The sequence below is a fragment of the Acanthochromis polyacanthus genome, chromosome 9, assembly GCF_021347895.1.
Source record: "Acanthochromis polyacanthus isolate Apoly-LR-REF ecotype Palm Island chromosome 9, KAUST_Apoly_ChrSc, whole genome shotgun sequence".
NCBI lineage: Eukaryota > Metazoa > Chordata > Actinopteri > Pomacentridae > Acanthochromis > Acanthochromis polyacanthus.
In genome coordinates this window covers 10,273,658-10,299,493 of record NC_067121.1, presented here as the reverse complement: position 1 = coordinate 10,299,493, position 25,836 = coordinate 10,273,658, and the positions used below count along the sequence as shown (strand labels likewise).

At 39.1% G+C, this 25,836-nt stretch overlaps 1 protein-coding gene and 4 non-coding genes across 5 annotated transcripts in view; 4 read left to right on the top strand and 1 right to left on the bottom strand.

Moving 5' to 3' along the window:
* The window catches only part of LOC110953195 (contactin-associated protein-like 4), a 180,053-nt gene that overhangs the window by 58,177 nt on the left and 96,040 nt on the right, over positions 1–25,836 (bottom strand). The window contains exons 9-13 of the mRNA XM_051952983.1: positions 23,089–23,238; positions 22,616–22,787; positions 6,135–6,241; positions 3,075–3,194; positions 879–1,079 (exon numbers count right to left, since the gene is read on the bottom strand). Coding sequence (XP_051808943.1) covers positions 879–1,079; positions 3,075–3,194; positions 6,135–6,241; positions 22,616–22,787; positions 23,089–23,238 — 750 coding nt within the window. The remainder of the gene's footprint in view (positions 1–878; positions 1,080–3,074; positions 3,195–6,134; positions 6,242–22,615; positions 22,788–23,088; positions 23,239–25,836) is intronic.
* Positions 17,678–17,760, top strand: trnal-caa (transfer RNA leucine (anticodon CAA)). The gene has a single exon. It is a non-coding gene; the product is annotated as a tRNA-Leu (tRNA).
* Positions 18,477–18,559, top strand: trnal-uaa (transfer RNA leucine (anticodon UAA)). Its single transcript has one exon. It is a non-coding gene; the product is annotated as a tRNA-Leu (tRNA).
* On the top strand, positions 19,256–19,338 carry trnal-uaa (transfer RNA leucine (anticodon UAA)). Its single transcript has one exon. It is a non-coding gene; the product is annotated as a tRNA-Leu (tRNA).
* trnal-caa (transfer RNA leucine (anticodon CAA)) lies at positions 21,396–21,478 on the top strand. Its single transcript has one exon. It is a non-coding gene; the product is annotated as a tRNA-Leu (tRNA).

The following is a 25,836-nucleotide window of genomic DNA, read 5'->3' as shown; positions in this document are numbered from 1 at the left end:
GAAACAACTGGAGCTGTTTGCTCATGAGGAGTGGGCCAAAATACCTGTTGACAGCTGCAGAACGCTCATTGACAAATACAGAAATCGTTTAATTGCAGTGATTGCCTCAAAAGGTTGTGCAACAAAATATTAAGTTATGGGTACCATCATTTTTGTCCAGCCCTATTTCATTAGTTTGTTTTTTTAAAATAATTATGTTAATCAACAATTCAAAAGTGATGGCTGATTTTGATTATTTAATTTTCAATAAATTTTTATTTATTGTTACTTTTGTGAGTTTCAAGTGATTTCAGTGAGAATTGTGGGTTTTTCCTTCTTTAACTGAGGGGTACCAACAATTTTGTCCACGTGTGTATACTTATTGGTGATGGTAGTTTAACTAATTTCAACTTGAAGCTTTTTGGTCAATTAATGACTGGGAAGACCATGAAAAAAACATTTTCAAGAAAAACACAGAATAATTGGACCTCATTCTCAAGTTTAAAAGAATGAGACGTTTAAACAAATCGTACACAATACATTAGTCTGTCTCACTGGTAAATGGGAAGAAAATCCTTAAATGCTGATAAAGTTTGCAGCAATGACTTTAACAATCATTTAGTTTTCTCTGGTGGAGCAAGAAAGATGTTGGGACTTGGACTGTTTTCTTCACATTATGATTAAGTAGTTGGAGCCTGAGTAAAACAACAACAGGAGAGCAAAACACAATATGTTACAGTTCTATGGATGAGGAATTGGTTTTGCCCTCATTTAGTTGGTTAATATTTTGTCCCACTGGAGGTAATTAAAGCAGAGAAATGTTTCAGCTGCGACTGAAGTCAGGAAAGATGGCTTTTAAACAGCTACTTCCATTCTTAAAAAAATGCTGTAAGCTGTACCTGGAGTGTTGAGTAGGCGGGACTTCCTGCAGTGATAGGTCAGTTCCTGCTCGCAGTGCTCTGATTGGCTGATGGCGACGGACAGCTGCTCCTCTCCAGACGAGTAGTTGAAGTGGACTAAGTGCTGTTCTACACCTGGAGAAGGTCTCAGCCTGGTCAGCTCTGTGTTGTTGTGCTGCATCACCATCCATGTGTTCTCCTCTGTGGATGGAGACACAAAAACATAGGAATGCAAGTTTTACCAAAGGTGTTTTGATAAACATTTCTACCCTTGTTCTGTATTCAAATTTTGGATAAAAGTGATAAAATTGATGCACACTGCCTGGCTTGCTTTTTATATTTATTTAGGCAAAATGTTTTGACGCTTGTAAAGACCATATCTCGGCAGTCTGAGTTGACAATTAATTCTATAACTTAAATTTCTCGATGGAATCATTGAAACACTTCTGTCACAAAAAAGGTTCTTTCAGAGTCATAAGTCTTCTTAAAATATGGCAAAATCTGCTGGGTCAAAAATATACATACAGCAACTTGAATTGTCAGCTCTGGTGACGTAGAAAGCTGTGTTAATTTGTCTTCGTGGCATGACCTTTCAACTTCTTGTAAGTGATTATGATTGACTACAGCTGGTGACTTCTCAGAGCCAATATAAATGGGGCCACCTGGATTCACTTACTAGACTTGGCCACAAATACAACAACAGGAAACTCTAAGAAGTGCAGCATAGATCTGAAAAAACAAACCACTGCTAAACTAAATGAAACAGAAAAGTCACTTAGATCAATTTCAATGTGGCTACAGACCCGCAAACAGAAATTTAATCTACAGCCAAGCATGGTGGTGGTAGTATTATGGTCTAGGGCTATTTTACTGCTGGTGGAACTAGTGCTTGATATAAAGAATTCATAAGGAAAACAGAACATAAAATCATCAGCTAGAAGACTGCGCCTTCAATGGGGTTAGATGTTGCAACAAGAAAATGATGCATGCTTTTGTAAATAATTCCATCACAGATAATTAATAGTTAAAGACTACATTGGACACTCAGGACTGCCATGATATGCATGTTTTTTGAGTGTATGTACACTTTTGTTAACATCTGTATGTACTGTACACCGTTCAGCCACAATATTAAAACCACCAACAGGTGAAGTGAGTAATACTGACCATCTTATTTCTATGCAATGCACTGCTGGGAAACCTTGGGTCCTGGTATTCATGTGGATATTACTTTCACATGTACCACCTAAACATTCTTGTTCAGGTATGGCCGGAAGAACACAACCAAGAGCCCCAAGAATTGACTCTTTCTCCAAGAATCCAGGATCCTAATAAAACCAAACATCTATGGGATGCATAAATGCAGCCCATGGAGGCTCCAACCTGCAACCCACATGACCCAAAGAATCCAATGCTAACATCCAGACCACAGGACACCCTTGACTGTACTTCCTCAGGAAGCTGCGTCAGGCTCTTCTACCCCAAAAGCTGCTCACAAACTTCTATCGCTCCACCACTGAGAGCCTACTGACCTACTGCTGTACAGTGTGGTTCGCCTGCTGCACTGCAGAGGACAGGAAGGACCTGGAACAGGTGGTGAGAGCTGCTTGATTCCGGTCACAAAGAATCTCAATGCTATAACTTTGTGGTGACAGTGAGGGGAAATCCTCCACCTTCAATGTCACAATCCTCCAATACACAAAACCAAGGAGATTAATAAAAAGGACACTTTTAAGGACACTACAAGGCAGCCAGCATTAGACTTCACTAATTCTAGAGTGGCTGAAGGTGATCAGATTCCTGCAGCCTGGTTCCAAAAACCAGAATAGTTCTTAAAGCAGCAGATTCATGTTTTGAATTAGGTGTTGAACAGTCGTGTAAGTGTGTCATTTTGCATATTTATGGACAGTGCAAGCTATGAATAAAAGCGGAGAAGATGAGAAAAAAATAATCACGGCTTAAACCATGATGCAAATCATCAAAACGTGCATGTTATAATGGAGAGAAAAGCACAACAAAGTTCAGTCTCATCATGAAAAAATTGATATAAAGCAAAATATAAAAAGGAGGAATGTACAATAAAGTGGATCAGAGTGTGTTGGGAGGAGTGCCATCGTTTACAATTATGTAAATGGTAATCACAGGAAACACTTAGCAATGACTGGAGGTAGACGAGTGAGGGTGTTTGCTTGTCACCTGTCATGTTGCAGTAGACCAGCTGTGGTTTGATCGGTCCACTACTGTCCACGTCGATGTAAAAATGTCCCGACGTGTTGCCGTTGTGTTTGTACGCCTCGCAGGACTGTTCATACACAGCTGGAGAGGAAAATAATGAGAGTGTCAGGGAAACAGCCAACCTATTAAAATTTAATCCAACTGGAAACGACATTAAGAACTTACTAGAATATGCTGACTCCATAAATTATACTTTTTCAGGCCTAATCAGCCCCAAAGTTCACACAAAAACATAGTTAAATCATCACGTATCCTCAGCGTGACTGGAAATTCTCCTCTTTCTAATCTCAAGGATTTATCCTGAGAGAATCCTCACAGAGCTAGTAACTCTCACCAACAAGCTCACCTTTCCTGCCCATTTTTCAAGCGGTATTTTGGCAGTTCAGTCTCATTAACCTCTTTTATATCATTCACACGCCGACACAAAGGTGATGGTCCTGAACAGGCCTCGCAAAAGAAAAAAAAATATTAAAAGGAGTCAATTTATTTGAAAAATGTCTGCAGGTTGCCAAAAGAAAACTCTCTCTTTGTTCTGTCATAACACCCAATTTGCAGCTCCTATGTTAAAGGGAAAGACCCTCTCCACTGTAATTACTCAACAGTATGGTTGGTAAGTGCATGTGTGATTGGCAGCCCCAGAATTACAGGTTCTCCTTGATTATAGCTGGAGCTGCCAGTCTGACGAGCCTCTCAGCGCTGCTTTAAAACCCTCATATGAGTGATTGAGAGAAGGAAGAAAGCAGCGTGCTATTGAGTGTCTCTGGGCTTTAAAATGATTTCGAGCCTTTTTTTGTTGCTTTATTCACTGCATGCACTAGATATTTTATACTTTGTGTCATATTTACATTTCACTGCTAAAATCCAGTTACTGCTTTCCTCACTCCGTTGGTTCTAATTTACCAGTATTATCTTTTAAAGTTCTTTTGCTGTCTTTATTTTTATATGTTTTTTGGCAGCTGTGAATCTATTCATGTGCATTCATTAAGAAAAGTACTCATTTGTTTTGGTGATATGGAGTAATAATTACAAAACAACTGGGCCGCACCTAACAATTAATCAAATAGTTTGGTGGATTAGTGGATTGCACTGTTGCCTTGCAGCTAGAAGATCTCTGGTTTGTGTCCTCACCTTCCCAGGATGTATTTGCATCGAGTTTCTATGTTCTCCCTGTGCATACGTAGGTTTTGTCCGTGTACTCTGGCTTCCTCTCACAGTATAAAAACATGCTGAGGTTAGTTGGTGATTCTAAATTAATTGTCTGTAGGTGTGAATGTGCTTGTATGTCTCTCTGTGTAGCCCTGTGATAGACTGGTGACCTGTCTAAGGTGACCTCTGTCTTCATCCTAAGTCAGCTGGGATAGACTCCAGCCCCCTGCAACCCTAATTAGGATTAGGTGGTGTATAGATAATGGATGGATTGATTGATTGATTTGGTGCATTAAGTTCACATCAATAGTCCAAAACATTCTATTTAAAGACAGCAGGAAACACATTCTTACCAATAGTGTCACACTGTTCCATTGATCAACAAGTGGAGGTAACACACCTTTCTGGACTAAAACACATTAAAAGTTGGCTTTGGAAATGTTTGATTAGGAAGTAAAGGCATTTATTTTATTTGTCAGACTTCAACACATTACACATTTTACCGAGTAACATAGATATATGTAATCTTTAATTTACAGAAAAAGTCCAGTTTTTCTGATTTCTTAAGGCAAGCACCTGAAGTTTCAATTAGGGTGACTGACAAATTATTTACATTTATTTACTCTTACTACTTTAATATACATATTTCATATTTCACTCTTTATATTTATTTGGGTACACAATGTTTAGAAGATAAACATTAAATGTCCTTACTTATTTTTGAAAGAAGAAAAAACTTTTTTATTTCAATGAAGATAACATTAAATTTAACAGAAGTACAGTATAGACATCTTTAATGTAGTAAATGAGTATTCTAGCTGGAAACAGCTGATTTTTAATGGAATATCTCCATAGGGGTACAGAGGAACATTTCCAGCAACCATCACTCCTGTGTCCTAATGCTATGTTGTGTTAGCTAATGGTGTTGAAAGGCTAATTGATGATTGGAAAACCCTTACGCCATTATGTTAGAACATGAATAAAAGTATGAGTACCTGGTGTAACATTTAATGCAACATGTAACATTTATCAAAATGACAGTAAAATATGTTTTGTCACTGTTTTGTTGTGTTCTGAGGCAGAAAACAGCAAATATTTTCATTTTAGACGCTGGAAGTGTTGAATTTGTAGCATTTTTCCACCTATGTGATGTAACTTTCCAATCAATTGAATTGTTCCACATCTACACTAAAACAAAACCAAAAGACACAAGGACCTCAGGGAGCTGCTTAGAATAATTATGTTTACCTATAATTAATGTGAATCAAGTTTGTCTTCAGCCCACAAAACACTAACAGGAGCCAAAGTTGCTTGAAGGAGTTTTTCCTCTTAGCTAGCAGTGGAGTTTGTTGCTTCCAGCGGTTTAGGATTATTTTCTCTGAGTATATTCAACACCTGCAGCATCAGAAAGCAGCAGGATCCACATGAGCATCCCCACAGCAAAAGAGTTACACATATTTACACATAGAATATGAGCCGTAAACTTATTCATTTTCCCTGACATGGAGACAGGATTGATCAGGATCTAATGGCAGTTTCAGCTTTTCTTCACAGGCAGAGTTACTTTATCAGCTGCAGTTAAATCAGCCATCCTCAGTTCCATTATTTTATCATAAATAAATCAGGTTGTTAGCCATTTGGACAGTTTGATAAGCTGCTGTTACTTGGTGTAGTCTTTTGTTTTTTATTGCATTATTTCACATTATACCATTGCTCTCTCTATCACTTTGGTGGGTTTGTCTGTATGAAGCCACAAGAAACACTAAGATAAAAGTGATTGGCGTCTGAGTGACAGAATGCGGCTACTTTAACGCACTGATGAGGCCAGTAATGTTGCATACCTCATGTCTGAAAAGAGCTTATTATTTGACTTACAGCTGTGGCAGGTGGCTCCGCTGTATCCGCTGTCGAAGCAGTTACAGTGGAAGACGGTCCAGGACTGAGTGCAGCGGCCGCCATGTTCACAGCGACTCGGGGAACACCTGAAACAGACAAAATCAAGAAGTTTATCAAGTATTATTAGTCTCAAACTGCTCCCTGGCAGACGTCTACATGGGAGAAACTTGAAAGTTTTCATTTTCCTTGTCATGAAAAATAAAGAGAAAAATGTCTAACTATATATTCTTTTGTTTGTATACACTGAGACTGCAGATTTGCAAAAAATCCATTTGCTTGTTTTTGGCAGCTTGAATGCTTGGAAACAATTCTCCAGGCTTTTACTGCCAAAAACCTTTCAAAGAGGACAAAAGCAGTCGATGCCAGAAAAACACCTTTCATCTGTTATTGTCAAGAGAAGTAAACTTTTATTTGTGTGAAACAGCAGCTGGAGCATCCTTCATCTTTTATGTAGCTGAGTCGCTTGTCTTACAGCTCAGTGTGTCGGGATCAAACCTCTGACCTCTGAGTCTCTGCAGCAGATGATAGCAGACGATGATGATTGAGGGGAAAAAAAAGCTTTCAAACTCTCACCATCCTCTCAAATCGAACGCGCTTGAAATCATTTTCAAAATGAGTCCGTTACATAAAGCCGTTTCATTAAATGGATAGAAAGCATTTCGAATGATGTTTACTCAAGCATGTTATTCGCTTCATGGCCAAACGTGTGTAGGAGGGTCAGAAAAAAATGTGGAAAATATTTCATTTTTAATATTTGGAGGAGGTCATATTTTCCATTTGGGCAACATGTTGTGGGAGGCTGATGAAGTGCAGAAATAAAAACTCTCTGAAGCAACTTTGCTTCTAACATTGACGAGAAAAATAGTTTAGCTGAAAACTCAACAAGTGGGAGATTAAAAATCCTTTCCGCTTCCTTCCTGCTGATTGTTGTAAAGAGAAAACATTTTAAACACCTTGGCTCTTGAAAATTACATAAGTCAAGTTTTACCTTCTTTTTTTTATAGAAGACAATATGTTTTAGTGGGTTTTGTTTAAATTTCATATCAGAGGTTTTTTCACAACTGATGAGAGGTGAAATATCTTGAGGAACCTTAAGGAAAAGTACTTTTTTGCCCTGAAGCTCCAAGGATTCAGTCAGCATCCTTAATCTTGCATATCTCATGATCAAGCTCAAGTTTGGGAATATGCTCCCCAAAAATAAAGATATGTAAATCAGGGTGACAGATTTTGAAGAACTCTGATTCTCAACTTTCGTTGGACAACAGCTTCCTTAACTCTGCGCTTCAAAATCAGATATTTAGAGTCTGTAAGACAGACTAGACAACAATCTGCCGAGGTACAATAAAGAATCAGCACTTCAGTCTGGACCACAATTTATTTCACATTTCCATCTGCATTCATTTTATTCAGCAGAATGGTTCATTTCTGGGACCTTCGTAACATTTCATATGCAAAGCTGAGGATAGCAGCAGCAAACATCCCACAGTTAAAGAACAGAGGCGACATACAGGAAACCAATTAACTCATACAGCCTTCACAGGAGAAACAGGGGTTACAATGTGCAGCTCAGATAATGTGCCATAGATGAGATTAACTAATGAGATGCACGGAAATAATTAAACCAAGCCATCAGACTGGCTTTAGATCAGCTGATTATGACCTGATTTTAAACTCTGTGGTATGCCTGAACAAACATTATTCTCAATGTGGTAATCAATACTTAGACCAAACACAGTCATAACATGGTTTCATTATTGCTGCCTCTTATTAGCATAAATAGGAATTAATAACCAAAATATGTTTTCATGGATGAACAGATTTATTTTATTGTCAGTTCTGCTCAACTAATTCTATCTACAGCCACTTTTTTAGCACTTCAGTCATGTGAGGACACATGCAACAGTCAGTTCTGTTCAGTGGAGAAGACCAAGAGATTTGGTCAAAAGTCCAGAAAAGCCAGTAAGTGACCCTTTGAGTTTGACTGCATGTTGTTTTCAACACTACAGGTCAAAAGGAAGACAGTAAAGTCTTTAGGAAATAAGAGTAGGTGCACTGTGTTCTGTGGGCTGGAAAGTATGAATCAGTATGAATCATTGTACTTGTGTATTATTAATGATGATTGGCTGTAGTGTCACACCTGTACATTACAGAGTGTAAAAATAGACTTTATTCACAACTAGTTGACAGAGGGAGCCCTATTATTAAACAGTAAGAAGTCACTCTTTAAAAATTTGTCCCATCAGTGGTTAAAGTTGGGGTTGTTTAATACCAGATAAGGTTTTCTCTGGTTTTGGGTGGTTGGATATTGATTAGAAATACTGCATATCAACTCCTGGTCTCAACTTTCACCATGAAGGTAACGTCAAGAGAGTTCATTCAACTCAACTAGCAAAGCGAGAAACAAATAAAGGGACTGAGAGAAGATAAAGTAAATTGCCAAAGACAGTTGAATTCACTCAGCTTTCTAAGTGTTTCTTTGCTTAAGTAACATTACTAGTCTATAAACGACATTACAGGCAGAATGAATAATTAGATTATAGCTATATTGTCAAAGATGACTTGATTATATTTTGATTTTGTTTGGTAACTTTAACACTTCAACACTTTTTTGGCGTGATCTACATGGCAGCCAAAGGCAAGTTGGCTCCTATTAAAGACAGAAAACATCCATCCATCCATTCTCTATACTCCGCTTTATCCTCACTAGGGTCATGGGGGGTGCTGGAGCCTATCCCAGCTGACTCGGGCAAAGGCAGGAGACACCCTGGACAGGTCGCCAGTCTGTCACAGGGCTACATATACAGACAAACAATCACATTCACATTCATACCTACGGGCAATTTAGAGTAACCAATTAACCTCAGCATATTTTCGGACTGTGGGAGGAAGCTGGAGTACCTGGAGAAAACCCACGCATGCACAGGGAGAACATGCAAACTCCATGCAGAAAGATCCCAGGAAAGCTGGGACACCAACCAGGGATCTTCTTGCTACGCCACTGTGCAGCCCAGAAAGAAAACATGATTTGTAAAATTTTGGGGTGTCTGTAAGATTTGCAATACATTACTATTTTTCCTGCATCTGTGAAACTGGGTCATTATTGTTGTATGATTTATGCACCAAGATGATTCATTACTGATTCTGGTAGGCTAAAGATGCATGTTGTTCCTCCAATCACCATCAAAGCATTGTTGCACAATATCACAAATTTTTCTAAGTTTAACACAAAGATGAGGAAAAAGAACCAGTTTGTTCGATGCCAACCACCTTAAAACAAAACAGAAAAAGAAATCTAACCCTCTGTGGTGCTGAAAGCAGACCAGCTTTCATCTTTTTTCTGATCATTTATATTGAAATTAGTAGGAACAAAGAGAAATCTGATGTTTTGTAGATGCTATATTTGGATTTTAAAGGTGAAAAAGTAAAAAGTGAGCTCCCCGAAATCCATGGTATAGTGATGATAATTAAAGCTCATAAATTAGAATAAAATAATTAAAGATAATAAATAAAATGCATCTGACATATTGGGCTTCTTAGACAGTGATTTTGCTTCATGATGTTTGAAAAAAGGTTCGAGCAGCAGCAATCCTTCCAAAATAAGACAATATCAGCTTTAATAAAGAAACAGCACCAATAAAAACTCACACAATAAGAAACACACCAGTAGTTTGTGCCAGTACAAGCGTTTTCTAAGAGCAAACTTAATTTGAACAAATCAAAATTTCGTGGCTGCATCAGTTCTTTTAGGTGCAGAATCTTTAGTGTTTGGGTTTGAAGTCATACAAAAGTAGTGAGATTAGATTTTATTTGTTGTAATCCAATGAATTACTTTGCAAATTACAAAAAAAAAAGCCGTCTGAATTGTATTCAGTAAGTGACTGCATTTCCAAATAATCCCATCCATCCCTGATTACAGCCTCCTCATATTTTGCTCGGTGTGCACTTCTGTTGACTTGCGGTCACCAGGAGGTTTGATAAAAATTACATTTTGCAAGCAGTGTGCCTCCAAATATCTTTATATTGATCCTTGTCTCAGCCTCTTTTCGAAGCCCTTTTTCTTGTTGCACCCAGATAACAGTGTTTTTGCCCACATTATTTGCTTCCACGGCGGATTTATTCAGCAGTATTTACTTCCAAACACACAAAAAAACAACATTAAAAAAAATACAATTTTACTCATGCATGATTGTGTTTATACCCTAATATTAAGAAATGTCTGTTTTTGAAATGTGAAAATATGGCTGTGTGTTTTGCACAAATGCAGACGGGAAGAGAAAAGCGCTGACTTTGCAGAATCTACAGCCTCCTCTTCAAATGAAAAGCCTCAAGTCAGCAGCCTGTCGGCCTGCTTCAGTGCAATTTTTACCTCCATTTATCTCTATACCACTCTGATCTGGAGCAAGCTAGTTAGCATTTACATTAAAGCCACAATAGTAGCGTTACCTATTAGCCCTATGGTGACGTATTTTACATTTCGTCTGGGTTTTATTGTGCAAGTATTGATTTCTCTGTGTTAGAAACATTAGCAGATAATTATTTCTGGGGTAATCTGTGAGTCTGTGGGAGGATGTGCAGAAATGGAGGCTTATTGTTGATTTCTTTTCTCGTTTTTTTTTGCATTTAATGATGATGATGATGAATTTTCCTGATGAAAATTGAGAAGATGACTCGAATTCTGCTTTTTATTTATCAAAAACGCCCAGCGCCGCTCACTGCATTGCTCACCACATTGCTCACCACACAGCACAAAAACACCTCCTCAAATGTACATCCACCCACTCTGGAGACGTACGCACACTCCAGTCCCACACATGCAATCCAAAATCATAACACCTGATGCCTTCTGGCAAACGGTTTCTATTGGAAATGCAATGACCAGCCTCTTCTAACACACACATCTGTCCACAGAATTCATATTTAGCCCAGAGGCAGCCGTTGCACACCAAATTAGCCCCAAAAGAAAACCTTATTCCCACCTTCCTTCATACTGTGAACCAAGCACACATTGTCTTTTAGTGGATTTATTAGAAATTTGTTTCATTTTTTTGGTATTTTGGTATTTTGGTAACCTGTGGCTTATTTGGTGTAATTTTTGTACAATCAAATGAAAAAATCAATAACTTCATCAGAGGAATAGTGTCAACGTAAGACCTCAAAAGGCTCACTCATGCCTTTATGTCTAGTAGATCAGATTAATGTAACAGTCTCTATATGGGGTTTTCAAACAGACTCATCAGTAACTTCAGCATATTCAGAATGCTGCTGTGATTAAAACTAGGAAATCTGGCCACACTACTCCAGTTCTACCGGTCACTAACAGGAACTGATGTCAGAGTCTTGCTCCTTGTGTAGAAATCACAGCGCCTCTGACATGCTTGTGGCATAAAAACATTCTCGGATCCTGAGGACATCTGGACAACTCTGCTTCCCAAAAGGCTTTCTTACCATGCAGCACAGACCTGAGAGCAGCATTATGAAGCAAGTTTGATATAGTCAGGCTTTCTTTGTGTAAGTCGGCTTGACAGAACTAAAACCCCAGTCAGAGATAACTCAGAGGTGTATCAACTTTCTTTGTTACTTCAGATTTTCTGCTTCAAATTCTGAGCATTCACGTAAAAGTGGACGTTTAGCACATCATGTGACTCTCCTTCTGCACAAATTGACTGATTGGGAGTCACCTATTTTACTCAACAGGTTGTTATAATCGAGAACAACAAGCATGATAGCAACTTATGTCGTTTAAAATGCTGCTACTGCAAATGATTAAAGACAGAAATGCTGTTAGAACAATAGTAAATGTGTGATATTTTAGGAATCAATGTGACTGCACATCAGGGCTCTAAAACTTTGTCTTCATATATTTAAACATGGTATTGTACTAGAGTGTATTTTGGTCTGAGACTGTCCCATAATGCAGGATATCAGTTTAATTTTAAGCCAAATCAAAGTGAAATTATTGTTACTGATTGAATCATCTCTGTTATAAAAACCAGTAGAATAATCAGTGTTTCTAATCTGTGTTCTATCAGCTGCAGTACCAGCAGTGGAAACGGGCTGAGCAGGAAATTAGGGCCAAATATGAAAACATATTTATAGGTTGTTTGCATCACTAACTGAATAAATGCTGGGTTACCATGGCAATACAGCATGTCATACTGTAACTGTACAGCTTCATTCAGTGGTTGAAGTTAAATACAGCTCAACAGGTTTACAGATGAAACTATTCCTTCAGCTGAGAATCTTTATCACTCATAGAAAAACGATTTGGTAAAAGGGAGATGATTCTTACAGCTGATTTAAATCTAAAACTCTGAACAGAACCTGCTCCTGACCAGGTTAGCTCCACATCATCAGTAACCATGAAGATCTAGCAGGTTAAAGACAGACACATTCATGACGCTAAAAACTCTGATTTGAGGTTCAACATACCAACTAATCCACTAATCTCTAATAATCTTGTTCAATCTCTAGAATAACCTCCCAGTTGAAGCTAGATGAGCCCCATCTCTGACCGCTTTCATGTCTAAAAAAAAGTTTTTTCCTACACTTCCTACTCTACACTGCAACGATTGTGAAATAATTTTAACTCACTTTCATAAAATTGTGTAGTTCATGACTCATGTCTGATTTCTTACTCGCTTCTAAACTGTAAATCTGTGAAATTTGAAATCTGTGTCCTTTGCCATGTTTTGATTACATTGTAAAACACTCTGCTATACAAATAAAGCTGCCTGCACTGATTTTAATGCATCTGAGCTCCGTATGGGTGATTTTTGCGCATGGTTTCCCACACACTCTCTCTCATGTTTTTTTCCCGTTCTCAAACATTCTGCCATGACATTAGCGGCTGCTAATGCGTTTGACATTTGTTTTAATAGATTTCATTTCCGCGCAGGAAAAACAATACACATATAATAAACCAATAAATCAAACGGCAAATGGATATTCTCTTTAACCCGATGGGAACAACTGGACTGCAGTCTGCCAGGAGGAGGGAAGAAAAGGAGTAAATGATTGTTTTAAAAGCTCTGGCTTAAGAGTTCACAGTGATCATTCAAATTTCAATTATAGCTTAATTGTTGGTTATATCAGTCTGACGTTCATTGACTCCCAGTTTTACTTGATGACTGTCAAAGAACTCAAACTTTGTATTTTCAGTGAAGTTCATTCCAAGAAAAAAGGACAGCATGTGGGAGACATCTCTTGTCGTACCTATGGATATTTCCTCCTATGCAGTTGACAGAAAAAAATCTGTAGGCGTACGTTTGCTTTTACAGGCAAAGGTTGACAGTCAATAAAAAAAAGTAGCTGAATAAGTTCAGCATCCCCTCACTTTTGGATCTAGTTTGGCTCCAAAAACATTTGCAAAACCCTTGTTACCAAAAACAAGAACATCCCTTTCATATACTTAAAGTTTAAAGAATGAATACAGGGAAATAGAAGTAGAGGGACAATAAAGAAGGAAGAAAAGGAGAAGAAGCAACTAAAAGTTTACTGTGCAATAAGATGAAAGATAATTAATACAATGAAAATATCAAGAAATGATCACCCTTTCATGCATCTTTCAGCTGGTTAAGCTAAAATATAGAGGCAGGTTTGGTATAAAACAAGGTGTCGAGCTGATGTTGAGCTCTGTGCGGGTTTGCACTCGATTTGCGCTCTTAATGGAGTGTTTGCATTGGCTAATAATGCTCTTTGCTGCTGGCAATGGTACTAAAAACACACAAACACACACACACTGCGGCACATATGCAGTAATAACCTGCTCTGGAGTACGACCACCACACCGGTGCTGTGTCACCGAGTCCATTTTCCATCTGACTTTACAGTGCAATATATCCCACGAGCCCTAAATTCAATCAGCAGGATTACAGCCAGAGAGCATATGGTGTTTTTTTTTTTTTTTTTGTCTGTACTGGATTTTTTATGGGTTTGTTCCAGTGAGCAGTCAGATCTGTGCAGGAACTGTAATGCTGCTGAATAATAATGCAGAAATAGGACGACATTTAATTAAAATCACTCGAGCAGATTCTCCTTATCTGGCAGGGATGTGTGGTTGGTTCAGTATTTGTGTTTACGTTCAGTTTACTGTATATGTGTGTTTGTTTGTGTGGTTGTGTGTGCACGTCCTCCTCGGCCCCAGAGGCAGGTTTATAATTGTTGTAATTGTCTCATTAATTGTGCTGCTATTTGGCGTGACACCAGAACAGTAAATGATTGGTTCTGCTCTTCCTCCCCTCATGAGGTTCGAGCTCCAAGTCTGAATTGTCGCTGGTGATATAAAGCGCTTTATTGTATCCCAGCATGCATGAATAACCTGGAAAATATTTATTACGAGGCCTAAAGTGGCTCTAAATTGAATTCGTTTCAAAGTTGCTTCAGCCTGACCGTGGGTTTAAGGCTGCATTTATCAATATTTTACAGTAGATCATAGGACTATTTGCATGATAAAGGAATTAGTTTTAGTGTAAACTCGCACTGAATCATCAGCTGTCTGTAGTTTATGCATCCCTTGGTTGTTATTTTCAGTTTTTCACTTGATCCTTTGTGTTTTGGCACATTTTCACGGCTCTCGTCTGCATCATTTACAGTTAAATTGCTGATTTCTGTCAAATGTTTTCAATAAGAATCGGTGGTGACCCAAATCTCAGCAAAAAGCTGAATAAAAATTGGACTTAAATTCAGGACAGAAATACAGCTCTGGATGATTGGTAACATTGCTGCATATCCCCTGCACGTAGAAATAGACAAATTAGCTATTGTATTCAGTTTCCTTCTGCTTCTAGCCCCCCCCCCCCCTCCAAAAAAAATAAATAAATCAGTGAATACAGATGTAAATAATTATTTGTTCAGCGTGAGCTTGATGACACGATAATGATGTTGCAGAGTTTTAATTTTTAAATTTAGAATACCATTGGGCCTTTAGCTATATTATTACATTACTTATATTATTCTCCTGAATCATCAATAACACTGTCTTGTCTCAGCCTTAATATGCATCATAGTCAGGTAAAGGTGCATTTTCTGTAATTTTTGTAGAGTTTTAATCCCTAATATATAAATTATTTAGGTAGAATTTTGCAATTTTGATCATCACCAATGGTGTACCTCAAGGCTCCATCTTGGGCCCAACTTTGTTTTCCATCTACATAACTGATGAGGCCAAAGCTATTGGTGCCTCATGGATACATCTCTATGCCGATGACACCAGTATTTACTCCACTGGCCCATCACTTCACTCTGCTGCATCTACTCTTTAACTCAGCCTTACTTCAATCAAGGAATCTTTTTAGGATCTTCGCTTGTGCCTCAGTTCCAAGAAAACAAAATGCATGCTATTCAACTGGACAAACAGTGTCTCCAGTCCCCCAAAGAACACCTGTGTATATGGCTCAGATCTGGAGTTTGTCAAATCCTACAAGTACCTCGGCCTCTGGCTGGACTCTTCACTCTCTTTCATTCCTTACATCAACATTCTACAGGCTAAAATCAAAGCCAGACTGGGGTTCCATTAATTTTATAACATAAATCATGGTCTTTCTTTCTTTTCTTTTTTTTACTGGAAATCACCTTTAAATGTGGTATCTATAAAATGTTACAAGTTTTTTCCCCTTTATGTCCTGCAAACAATAAAGATGTTCACTCAGTGTTGCAGCTGTTTTTACAATTGTTGCTCCTGTGACAGACATTAAATTCATTTGCTCCGTCTGTTATCCACATGTCTTATATTTTCATCTTTCAGTCATCAGTCAGTGATTTTAGTTTTTCTCTTGTTGTCCTTTTATATACAGAAAAGGTATATTTCTGCACAACCCATAAACAGGGGCTATCATCCTGACGCAGCTGTCAAGGGTTCGAGTCCGACCCATGACCATTTACTGCAAAGTCATTCCCCCACTCTTCTCTCATGTTTCTTGTCTCTCTCCCCACTATGCCCTATAGTAAAGACATACACAAAAAAACTTAAAAAAAAAAAAAAAAAGAGAAGGTGTATTTCTGGCTGATCACCGTGGTGATGGTTGCACAGTTCAAACTCCACCTCCACAAGAGTTTTTATTCAACAAGTCTTTGTCTTTCTCTTTCTGTGTCCCAGTGATGATGCAAATGACATTTACCTCTTGTAACTTGACATTTTGTGCTCACACAATATATTAATTATACAGTTTTGGGTTCAAATCAAAGTCAAAAAGAGAACTAAAATTGAAAATGAAACAGAAAACTGCAATTAAACTGTGAGACTATATGTATTGTGGACTGACTGTAAAATACTCAGAGGTGTTAATATTTTAGTTCTTCTACATGTATATGTTAATGGAAAGGACAAATAAAATAGAAACGCCACCCTTAAATAAATCAATAAAACATGTCAAACTGAATTTACACATTAGGATCTTTGCTTGTGGATGATAAACTGTAGCAGGACTGCCTGCATCCCACTACACAGATGGACCTAATAATGGAGGAGCATGTTGTTGTCCACACACTTCTATTGAACATGACTGGTGCAGTGGATTTCTCAGCAGTAGCAAAACTTGGGGAACAAAAACACAGATATCAGCAAGAATACAATTGTCACAGTGCTTATTTCACAGCTCTGGTCTGCACAAAACATCTATTCTTAATAGCCTGTTGGATACTGCAGCCTCTTTGTGTCCGTCTCCAAAATGTCACTTCGTTTCACAAATAAATTACTCTGTCAGCAATGAAAATGAAACAAAAAATTAAAAGCTGCTCCTCAAAAAAAGTGTTTTATGACAGAATAATCAAGGGCCAAAGAAACATTTCTGCTCCTCTTTGACACAACAACAAAGCCGCTGTTGCTCACTGTCAAATCACCTTTTCTGTGCTTCTTTTTTCAGAACAACACACCTGGACAGCTTTATTCTTTAGTTTTCTGTCTAAATTAGAAATGCAAACAGGGAAATCACTGGAAAATTGGGCAGCTTTAGAAAACGAAATTGCGGCACGACTTTACAAGCTGATGTACGTAGATTTAAATGCCACTCTTGGCATCGCTGTACAAGAATGTAACACTTTGTTTAGACAGCCACTTCAAGAAACCACCATTTATGATGACAACAGGCTTTAATTATCTGCTGCTCACAACAAAATTAGTATGTCTGATGATGGACATGGATATATATCTACTGACAACAGGGTCACTGGGCATAAATTACTGGGATATACTGCCTCTAAAAATTCTATTCTTCACGTCTTTTCCAGTTGACGACAGATCCAGAACTTCATTTTTTATTCTTGCTGACGTAAATCTCATTTCCTAAGCAGCATCACTAGCAGAGTATGCACTTGTTATGAGTCTAAGGAAAACTATTGAAGATATACATGTGTGGTAAAATACAATCAGTATTGCTGAGGTACACATGATGCAAACAGCATCTTCACAAAGCAGATGGGTGTGTAAAACTGAATCAACAAGCTTCTTAAAACAAACACATTTTCTTCGTCTACGCTCTTACATATAACAGCAGAGACTTGTTTCCTAAAAGCACTCAAGAGATGTCACCAGGATGGCCGAGTGGTTAAGGCGTTGCACTCAAGATGCAATGGACATAAGTCCTTGTGGGTTCAAATCCCACTCCTGGTAAGAATTTTTTGGCTACGGAGTGTGTGTTTGAAATATTGGCCCACTCAACATAATCAATGGTGCCCATAGATCTCAAAGGAAAGTGACCTTCGGCATCACGAACGTCCATGTGAGAGGCCTTCTGGACCTCAAAAAGCCAATCTCATAAATTGCCAGGATGGAAGATGTCCTGCTAAAGGTCAGAAGAAAATAAAGAAGATAACACCACAGCATGTAGAGAGGAGGTTTTAAAAGAAGAACAACAACCCCAGCAAGTCTATTCCAATGAAGAAGATTCAGAAGAACAACCAGAACCAAAACTGGTTATTGGTCATACTTTCAACCTGTCACCACCAAATCTACAACTGGAACCAGAGCTGGTGGTTGTTTCTACCACCTGACCAGGCAGAAACACTGGAGAATTTATTCCAAAATCTTCAAAAAATAAATTCCACTGGAAGGTTTCTTAGATGTATCAGGCTATTCACAATTGGTTAGTATCACAAATTGTGTATCAAAGCGCTGATTTATTTCACCTCCACAAACAAATGTACTGATCACAACAAATGAATAAAAAGTGAACCTTTGACGTTTCAAGTCCAGCATTTCACAAAACAGACTGGCTTTGGGTGTTGAAAAGTGAATCAACAAGTTTCTGAAAACAAACACATTTTCCAAGTCTACTCGCTGACATATAACGGCAGAGATTTGTTTCCCAAAAACACCCAACTGACATCACCAGGATGACCGAGTGGTTAAGGTGTTGGACTTAAGATCCAATGGGTACAAGCCCTCGTGGGTTCGAACCCCACTCCTGGTAGGTAGTTTTTGGCTGCAAGGTGTGTGTTTGAAGTATTGGCCCACTCAACATAATCAATGGTGCCCATAGATGTCAAAGGAAAGTGACCTTAGGCATCACGAACGTCCTTCTGGACCTCAAAAAGCCAATCTCATAAATTGCCAGAATGGAAGATGTCCTGCTGAAGGCCAGAAGAAAATAAAAAAGATAACACCACAGCATGTAAAGAGGAGGTTTTAAAAGAAGAACAACAAGTCTATTCCGATGAAGAAGATTCAGAAGAACAACCAGAACAAAAACCAGTTGTTGGTCATACTTTCAACCTGTCACCACCAAATCTACAACTGGAACCAGAGCTGGTGGTTGTTTCTACCACCTGACCAGGCAGAAACACTGGAGAATTTATTCCAGAATCTTCAAAAAATAAATTCTGCTGGAAGGTTTCTTAGATGTATCAGGCTATTCACAATTGGTTAGTATCACAAATTGTGTATCAAAGCACTGATTTATTTCACCTCCACAAACAAATGTACTGATCACAACAAAATGAATAAAAAGTGAACCTTTGACGTTTCAAGTCCAGCATTTCACAAAACAGACTGGCTTTGGGTGTTGAAAACTGAATCAACAAGTTTCTTAAAAAAAAAACACATTTTCTGAGTCTGCTCGCTAACATAATGGCAGAAATTTGTTTCTCAAAAACACTCAACTGACATCATCAGGATGACCGAGTGGTTAAGGTGTTGGACTTAAGATCCAATGGGTACAAGCCCTCGTGGGTTCGAACCCCACTCCTGGTAAGCTGTGGTGATTATCTAAGTTCTTACTGGGCCATCTGCGCAAAGAAATATATCTTCTTGACCTGCTGCTTATATGAACTCAACAGTAACAGTCCCTCCAGGAATTCGCGATGCTGCGATCGCACGAAATCAACCAATCTCTGCAAATTTTGCGCGACCTTGCAATTTTGTCCAATCACCGCAACTTCCCCCGCAATTTTGGCCCGCCTCTCGTGAGTTCCACCAATCATAGCAGCTCCCAGCTCAAACGTAATGCACGTACGTCACCGACTTCACTTCCTTGTTTATGGTTTGAAGATGCAGACGTGCGATACTAATGTCTCTCATTTACCAACAAAAATCACTGCTGAAGACCGTGATAAACAATTAATTCACAGATGTTCTTCACCAAAGCGGAGCTAAACTGTTTTACACCCGTGCAATATTGTGGTGGAATGCAAAAAAAAAGAAAAAAATCATTGATTGATACACACTTTCTTTTTTAAACATGAAACATATTAGAACAGCTGAAATGAGTGACAACAGACCAGACAAATCACCATGATGGAAACTGTTGCATCCAGATCCGTTATAGCACTGAAAAAATGAGGTAAATTAGATTAATTATTCCACCAAAGAACACGGTGGAGTTATGTGACGATCAGCGTTTGTGAATCCTTCCTCTACCCACATCACTCAAAAACGGACTCGGGGATTTGAGTGAAATTTTCAAGGTTGGTCAGAAATGACACAAGGACCAAGTGATTAGACTTCGGCAGTGGTACGGCTTAAAGTTTGGATCCACGGATTTGTTAAGGATTTCCCATTGAGGTAGCGGCACTGCGTCTGATAGCAGCACGGTAACCATGGCAACAAGTGAACGCTACCTCAGCGGCCTACTGACGATCAAATGATTGTGATCCTCCAACAAATCTACCACTGTGGACGTATCGGAAATGACACAAGGAACAACTCATTAAATTATGGGGGTGTTTCTAAGTCCCATCAATTTCCGTCGCCCGCTACATATTCAAGTCACGCGATTCGGTATGTACACATGCAGAACACACACTTGTGTTCAGCGTGAGGTCAGGTAATGAACAGTCTTGGTGGAGGACTGCGCTCTCTTCTTGTTAATTTACGTGACAAGCCATGAGCGTGTGTGTGAACACGTGTGTGTCAGGAAGTGAAATTAATTTTTTAAGCCACTGACAGATATGTCCAAATATGATTCATTCAATAGTAAATTATCATTTTGTGCTGCAAATCTACCAACCATGTCATGTTAAACCAGTATCTGGCTGCTGCTAATGTCCCACCGTGGTGTGCCAGCTTGTGGAAATGGGTTAATTTCAGAATAAATATTGTCAATTACAGTGTTGAAACATGTTTTACAAGCTGGAAAAAATGCAGCTTTTTAGCAATTGTCACTGTCTCCCGCATTTTATCACAACAAATAAGCTTAGAACATCACAACTTTTATCGCAATTTTTTAGAAAAGCTGCCGCGAATTCAGGAATTCTCAACCGTAACAATCACGAAAAACGCCCACGAAATCCTGGAGGGACTGAGTAATAGAGAAATCAGTAAGAAGCAGCAGGTAACAGGTGAACTGGGTACATCCTTGTTCACAACACCAGAATGGCCATGTGGTTGAAGGATTTGCTTAATTGTATAAATGGAACCAGAGGAAAATGCTTGGGATAATAAACCACGCCTGACGTACGTCAGCGGGGTTACTTCATTCGCTTCGGTATCTGGCTGGGTAAGTATGTATGTGGGTTGGTATGTCCGGTCAGATATCTCTGTAAGTACTGAAGTCAGGATAATCAAACTTGGCACTGAAGATCAGTCTAAGGTCCCCTGCTCAGTTGTGGAGTTAGAGGTCAGCAGATCAAGTAGGAAGGGATATACGTAGGATGATCAAAATTGATACAGAGTATCATGCATGGGTGTGGTTCTGCCCTCTACTGGGGGCTCGTCTAGTTTAGAAATGGTGTCATCACATAGTTTGTCCAAGTTCGCCTGTATATCTTCACATGGCTGGATTTTGGCCTGGTGAGGTATTTGTATGTGTCACCAGGATGGCCGAGTGGTTAAGGCGTTGCACTCAAGATGCAATGGACATAAGTCCTCGTGGGTTCAAATCCCACTCCTGGTAGGCAATTTTTGGCTGCAGGGTATGTGTTTGAAATACTGGCCCACTCAACATAATCAATGGTGCCCACTGACGTCAAAGGAAAGTGACCTTAGGCATCACGAACATCCATGTGAGAGGCCTTCTGGACCTCAAAAAGCCAATCTCATAAACTGCCAGAATGGAAGACGCCCTGCTGAAGCCCAGAAGGAATAAAGGGTTAACAACACAGGAAGTAGAGAGAAGGCCTTGAAGGAAGAACAAGAACCCCAGCAAGTCTATTCTGATGAAGATTCAGAAGAACAACTAGACCAGCCCTCAGTAGATGGCAGAACCACACCCAGACCTCTAACTCCACAACTGAGCAGGGGACCTTAGACTGATCTTCAGTGCCAACTTTGATTATTCTGACTTCAACACTTGCAGAGATATCTGAACGGACATACACACATACATACTTACCCAGCCAGCCAGATACCGAAGTGAATGCAGTAACCCCGCTGACGTGTACGTCAGGCGTGGTTAATAAGAACTACAACCAGAACCAAACTGGTTGTTGGTCATCCTTTCAACTTGTCACCACCAGTGTACAACTGGAACCAGAGCTGATGGTTGTGTCTACCACCTGACCAGGCAGAAACATTGGAGAATGGAAAAGGTTTGGAAGCAGAGTGGCCTAACCCACTTTGTAGTTTTTGATAAAAATGGATTGAAAGTTGTGAGTTTTCATGAGGGGCTAAACATTTGAATTTCAATGTAACACTATATTTGGGTTGTTGATTAGACCACTTTGCCACTAAAGTCTAGACCATAAAATATTTTATAAAATTCAGTTCGGATTTTTTTAGATTAGACCACTCTGCTTCCAAACCCCTTCATTTGTTCCTGCATCCTCAAAAACGGTTTCAGTTGGAAGGTTTCTTAAACATATCAGCCCATTTGCAATTGGTTAGTATTACAAATTGTGTATCAAAGCTCAGATTTATTTCACCTCCACAAACAAATGGACTGATTGCAACAAAATGAATTCTAGCCTAACTATTACACTTCAAATGAAGGTATAAAAAAAATGTGTCTGAGCAGAATGTTCAAGAAGGTGAGTCTCATAATCAACACAATGCTACTCAACGAACATCATCAAGTTGTTTTTCAGAAGCTGACCTGTCAATGATTCCACACATGTCTATCTGCAGGTTGCTGTAGTTTCCCAGCTGCTTTTGCTGCACCATGATCAGGTCCATGTTTTGGTTGTCCAGAGTCAGCAAACGCATGCAGCCCTGGAAGACGTTGAAGGGGTTTCTGCACTCATGACTGGTGTCTTCAGCTGGACAACCTGAACAGAAGAGAGTCAGACAGAATGAAGGGCACAAGAAAGCTAATGTCTAATTAATAAAAATGTAAACTAAAATAACAGATCCAACATGTGATTTAGAAAAGTTTTGCTTTGTCTCACAGTTAAAACATCGAATAACTTTACATGCAAATACTGAAAGAGAAGCGTAGATGTTGCTTTTATTGTTTAATGATGTAGGCTGTGACTATAAGTGGTTGATGACTTCATTGTGGGTGGAGAATTGAACATTTTAAGTATGATTATTGTTAGAATGGATTCAACTGAGTGCTTCTACTCTTACCGCCGAAGAAGAGGTGACTTTCTATAGAGACAGGAAACAACGGGCTAGCCTGAGCACTGCCTCCTTCTTCTTTATCCACAGCGACAGTCAGACGTCCTCTTTTGGAGTTCATCTCTACCGAATGCCACTGACCGTCATTCAAAGCAGCACCTGGCAACCAAAAATATACATTAAAACACATTGGTGCAAATTCTTTCATTTGTTCATGGTTTCACATCAAGCCATTAGGACCTGCAGCAGATGTTGGAAAGTTTTTTTTCCTCCTGGCTCTCCAAGCATGGACACTCATGGTGTAATGACCAAATAAGAAATCCCATCACACCACAGCCTGCTGCACGAGCACCAAAATTGCTATCAGGCTCGTAAGTCAAGTCTTTTCCCCACTGAAACAGCAGTTAGAAGAATATCGTAGTGGCCGAATTGATTGCGAAAAACCAGCAGGCAAGTTTTCTTCTTCCTATATCCTCTGTGTGATTGACCTGTATCAAGTGCAGGTGGGACTGTGAATCTGTATGTTGTTAGGAGTTCAGGGAATAGATCAATATCTCATTAACTCCTCTGTTTTTCTTACTGGCACTGCTTTGCCCAGGAACACACCCCCGACGTTTTACAGTGTCGTCTGCTGCTCAGTGGTCACCGCGGATGAAAGTTTTGGCGGTCAGGTTAACACAGCAGATAACATAAATATTGCACGAAGATTGCACTTTGCTGGTGAGAGAATCTTTCAGAGAGAGAAGTGCTTATGTGTCTTTGGTGGTTGAAACCTCAGACCTAATTAAAACCCCTCTGTGAACTATGATTATCCATTGTGCGAGGACTGTGATGGTATTTTATTGCTTTCCCAAAACCAAAGCAGGAAGCAAGGAAAAAATGAAACAGTCTGTTTATCTCCTCAAACCCGGTATCAACCTGGGATCTTTATCTGGATACTTACATCTGATCAGTAAGTATTGAAATAAATGCAAGAAAATATTCTTGTTATCTTGATTAGGCCTGCAATTGGTGGCTGTTACTAGAGTATTCTCTTGTTTTAAACTGTTTACCAGATCCAAATGCAAACTGCACTCCACCAACTAATCACTACTGTGTGATTTTCTGTATGACTGTTGCTTTCCATCACTGCTCTGAGTCGTCTTACCTTCCCAGAATTGCTCTCTACATCTGTAAGCTCCTTGTGTACCAATCAACACCCCACAGGCAAGCTTGAGAACACAACTTTAATGATTTCTTCGACACTGGCTGACTTGTCAGTAAACACAGTTCATCCCAGATCATGTGAAGCAGTGCAGCTACACACGCTCTTGTTCCTCTGTAGAGCTAAGATCAGGTTCATTTGAGACAAACCAGACCAGTATAGATTCAATCATCAGTGCTCGCCACCAATGAATGTTGGTTAGATTTCTGTCAGACTCGACCCTAGCATGCAAACGTAGGTGCTGATAGCATTATGAGGTCAAGAACACCAACTGTGCAGCCTCAGGGCTTGTATTTGTCTGAGTTTGAAGGTTTATTCCTCAAGTGAATTGATGATAGGCTGAATACATTCAGATAATCTATCATAAACTGCATAAAATTTATAGCTCGAGCCGACTGTTATTATTAACAGTGAGCTTACTCGATGTACTTAGCAACGCCAAAACATCGGGTAAGTGGGATGTAAGGATTGTTAAAATAGAATCGTTCCAGATGTCCTGACAACATGAATGTCTGATGGATATCAGTAATAAAAGCTGTTATATGTTTCTCTCAACTTTATTTGACTGCTTGTCAGTGTTTTCAATTTATTTATGTAGTTTGAGAGTCTGCTTAGCGTATTTATATACAGTGACAAACTGATCGAAGGCTTGATAAAATAAAATGGAGGTTAAACCAACAGAGATCACAGATCACCTGTGTGGAATTTTAATAGGTTGCCCTGTCGTAATGAAAAGTACTGCAGAATTAGTAGAAGCTCATATGTGCTTTGGAAAACATTTTTAATAAGTCTATGTATTTCTGTAGCGTCCTTTTAACTCCACCCCCTGCTGCTGCCGTCTGCTCTCGCCCGCTTTGTAGTTCATCTCGAACAAGCCTTTGACTGCTAATACCTGTAGCCTTAATGATGTTTGCTTCAATTAGCAGAAAAGGGGGAATTCAGAGAAAATCAGCCCCAGAAGTTGAAGTTACCTAAGTGCAAATACATCCTTGGTTCTCAACTCATGCTGGCCTAATTAACTTGCTAGCTACAGCTGATAAGCTTCGCCAGCAATATAAAGTTATGATAGAAATGCACAGATTAAAAAAAATACAAAGTTCTATCTGAGGTTAGTTGGTGATTCTAAATTGTCCATAGGTGTGAATCTGAGAGTGCTTGTTTGTCTCTATGTGTAGCCCTGCAACTCTAATGAGGATTAAGTGGTGTATAGATAATGGATGAATGGACATTTTGTCACTGTTAAATGGAGCTGCTTAGAGTTTGGTGGACGGTCAACTGTTAAATATGGTTTATAAGAGAATACTAGAAATTTGGAATTGCTTTGTGTTCATTTCATGCTTTTTACAGGCCTGATATGTAGTTCAATTCTTCATTCTAAAAACCTGGTGAGGAACTAAAGGGAACAACGTTTTCATCAGTGACTCAGCATCCATGTTCACTACCGTTCAAAAGTTTGGGGTCACTCAGACAATTTCATGTTTTCCATGAAAACTGACACTTTTATTCATGTGCTCACATAATTGCACAAGGGCTTTATAATCATCAGTTAGCTT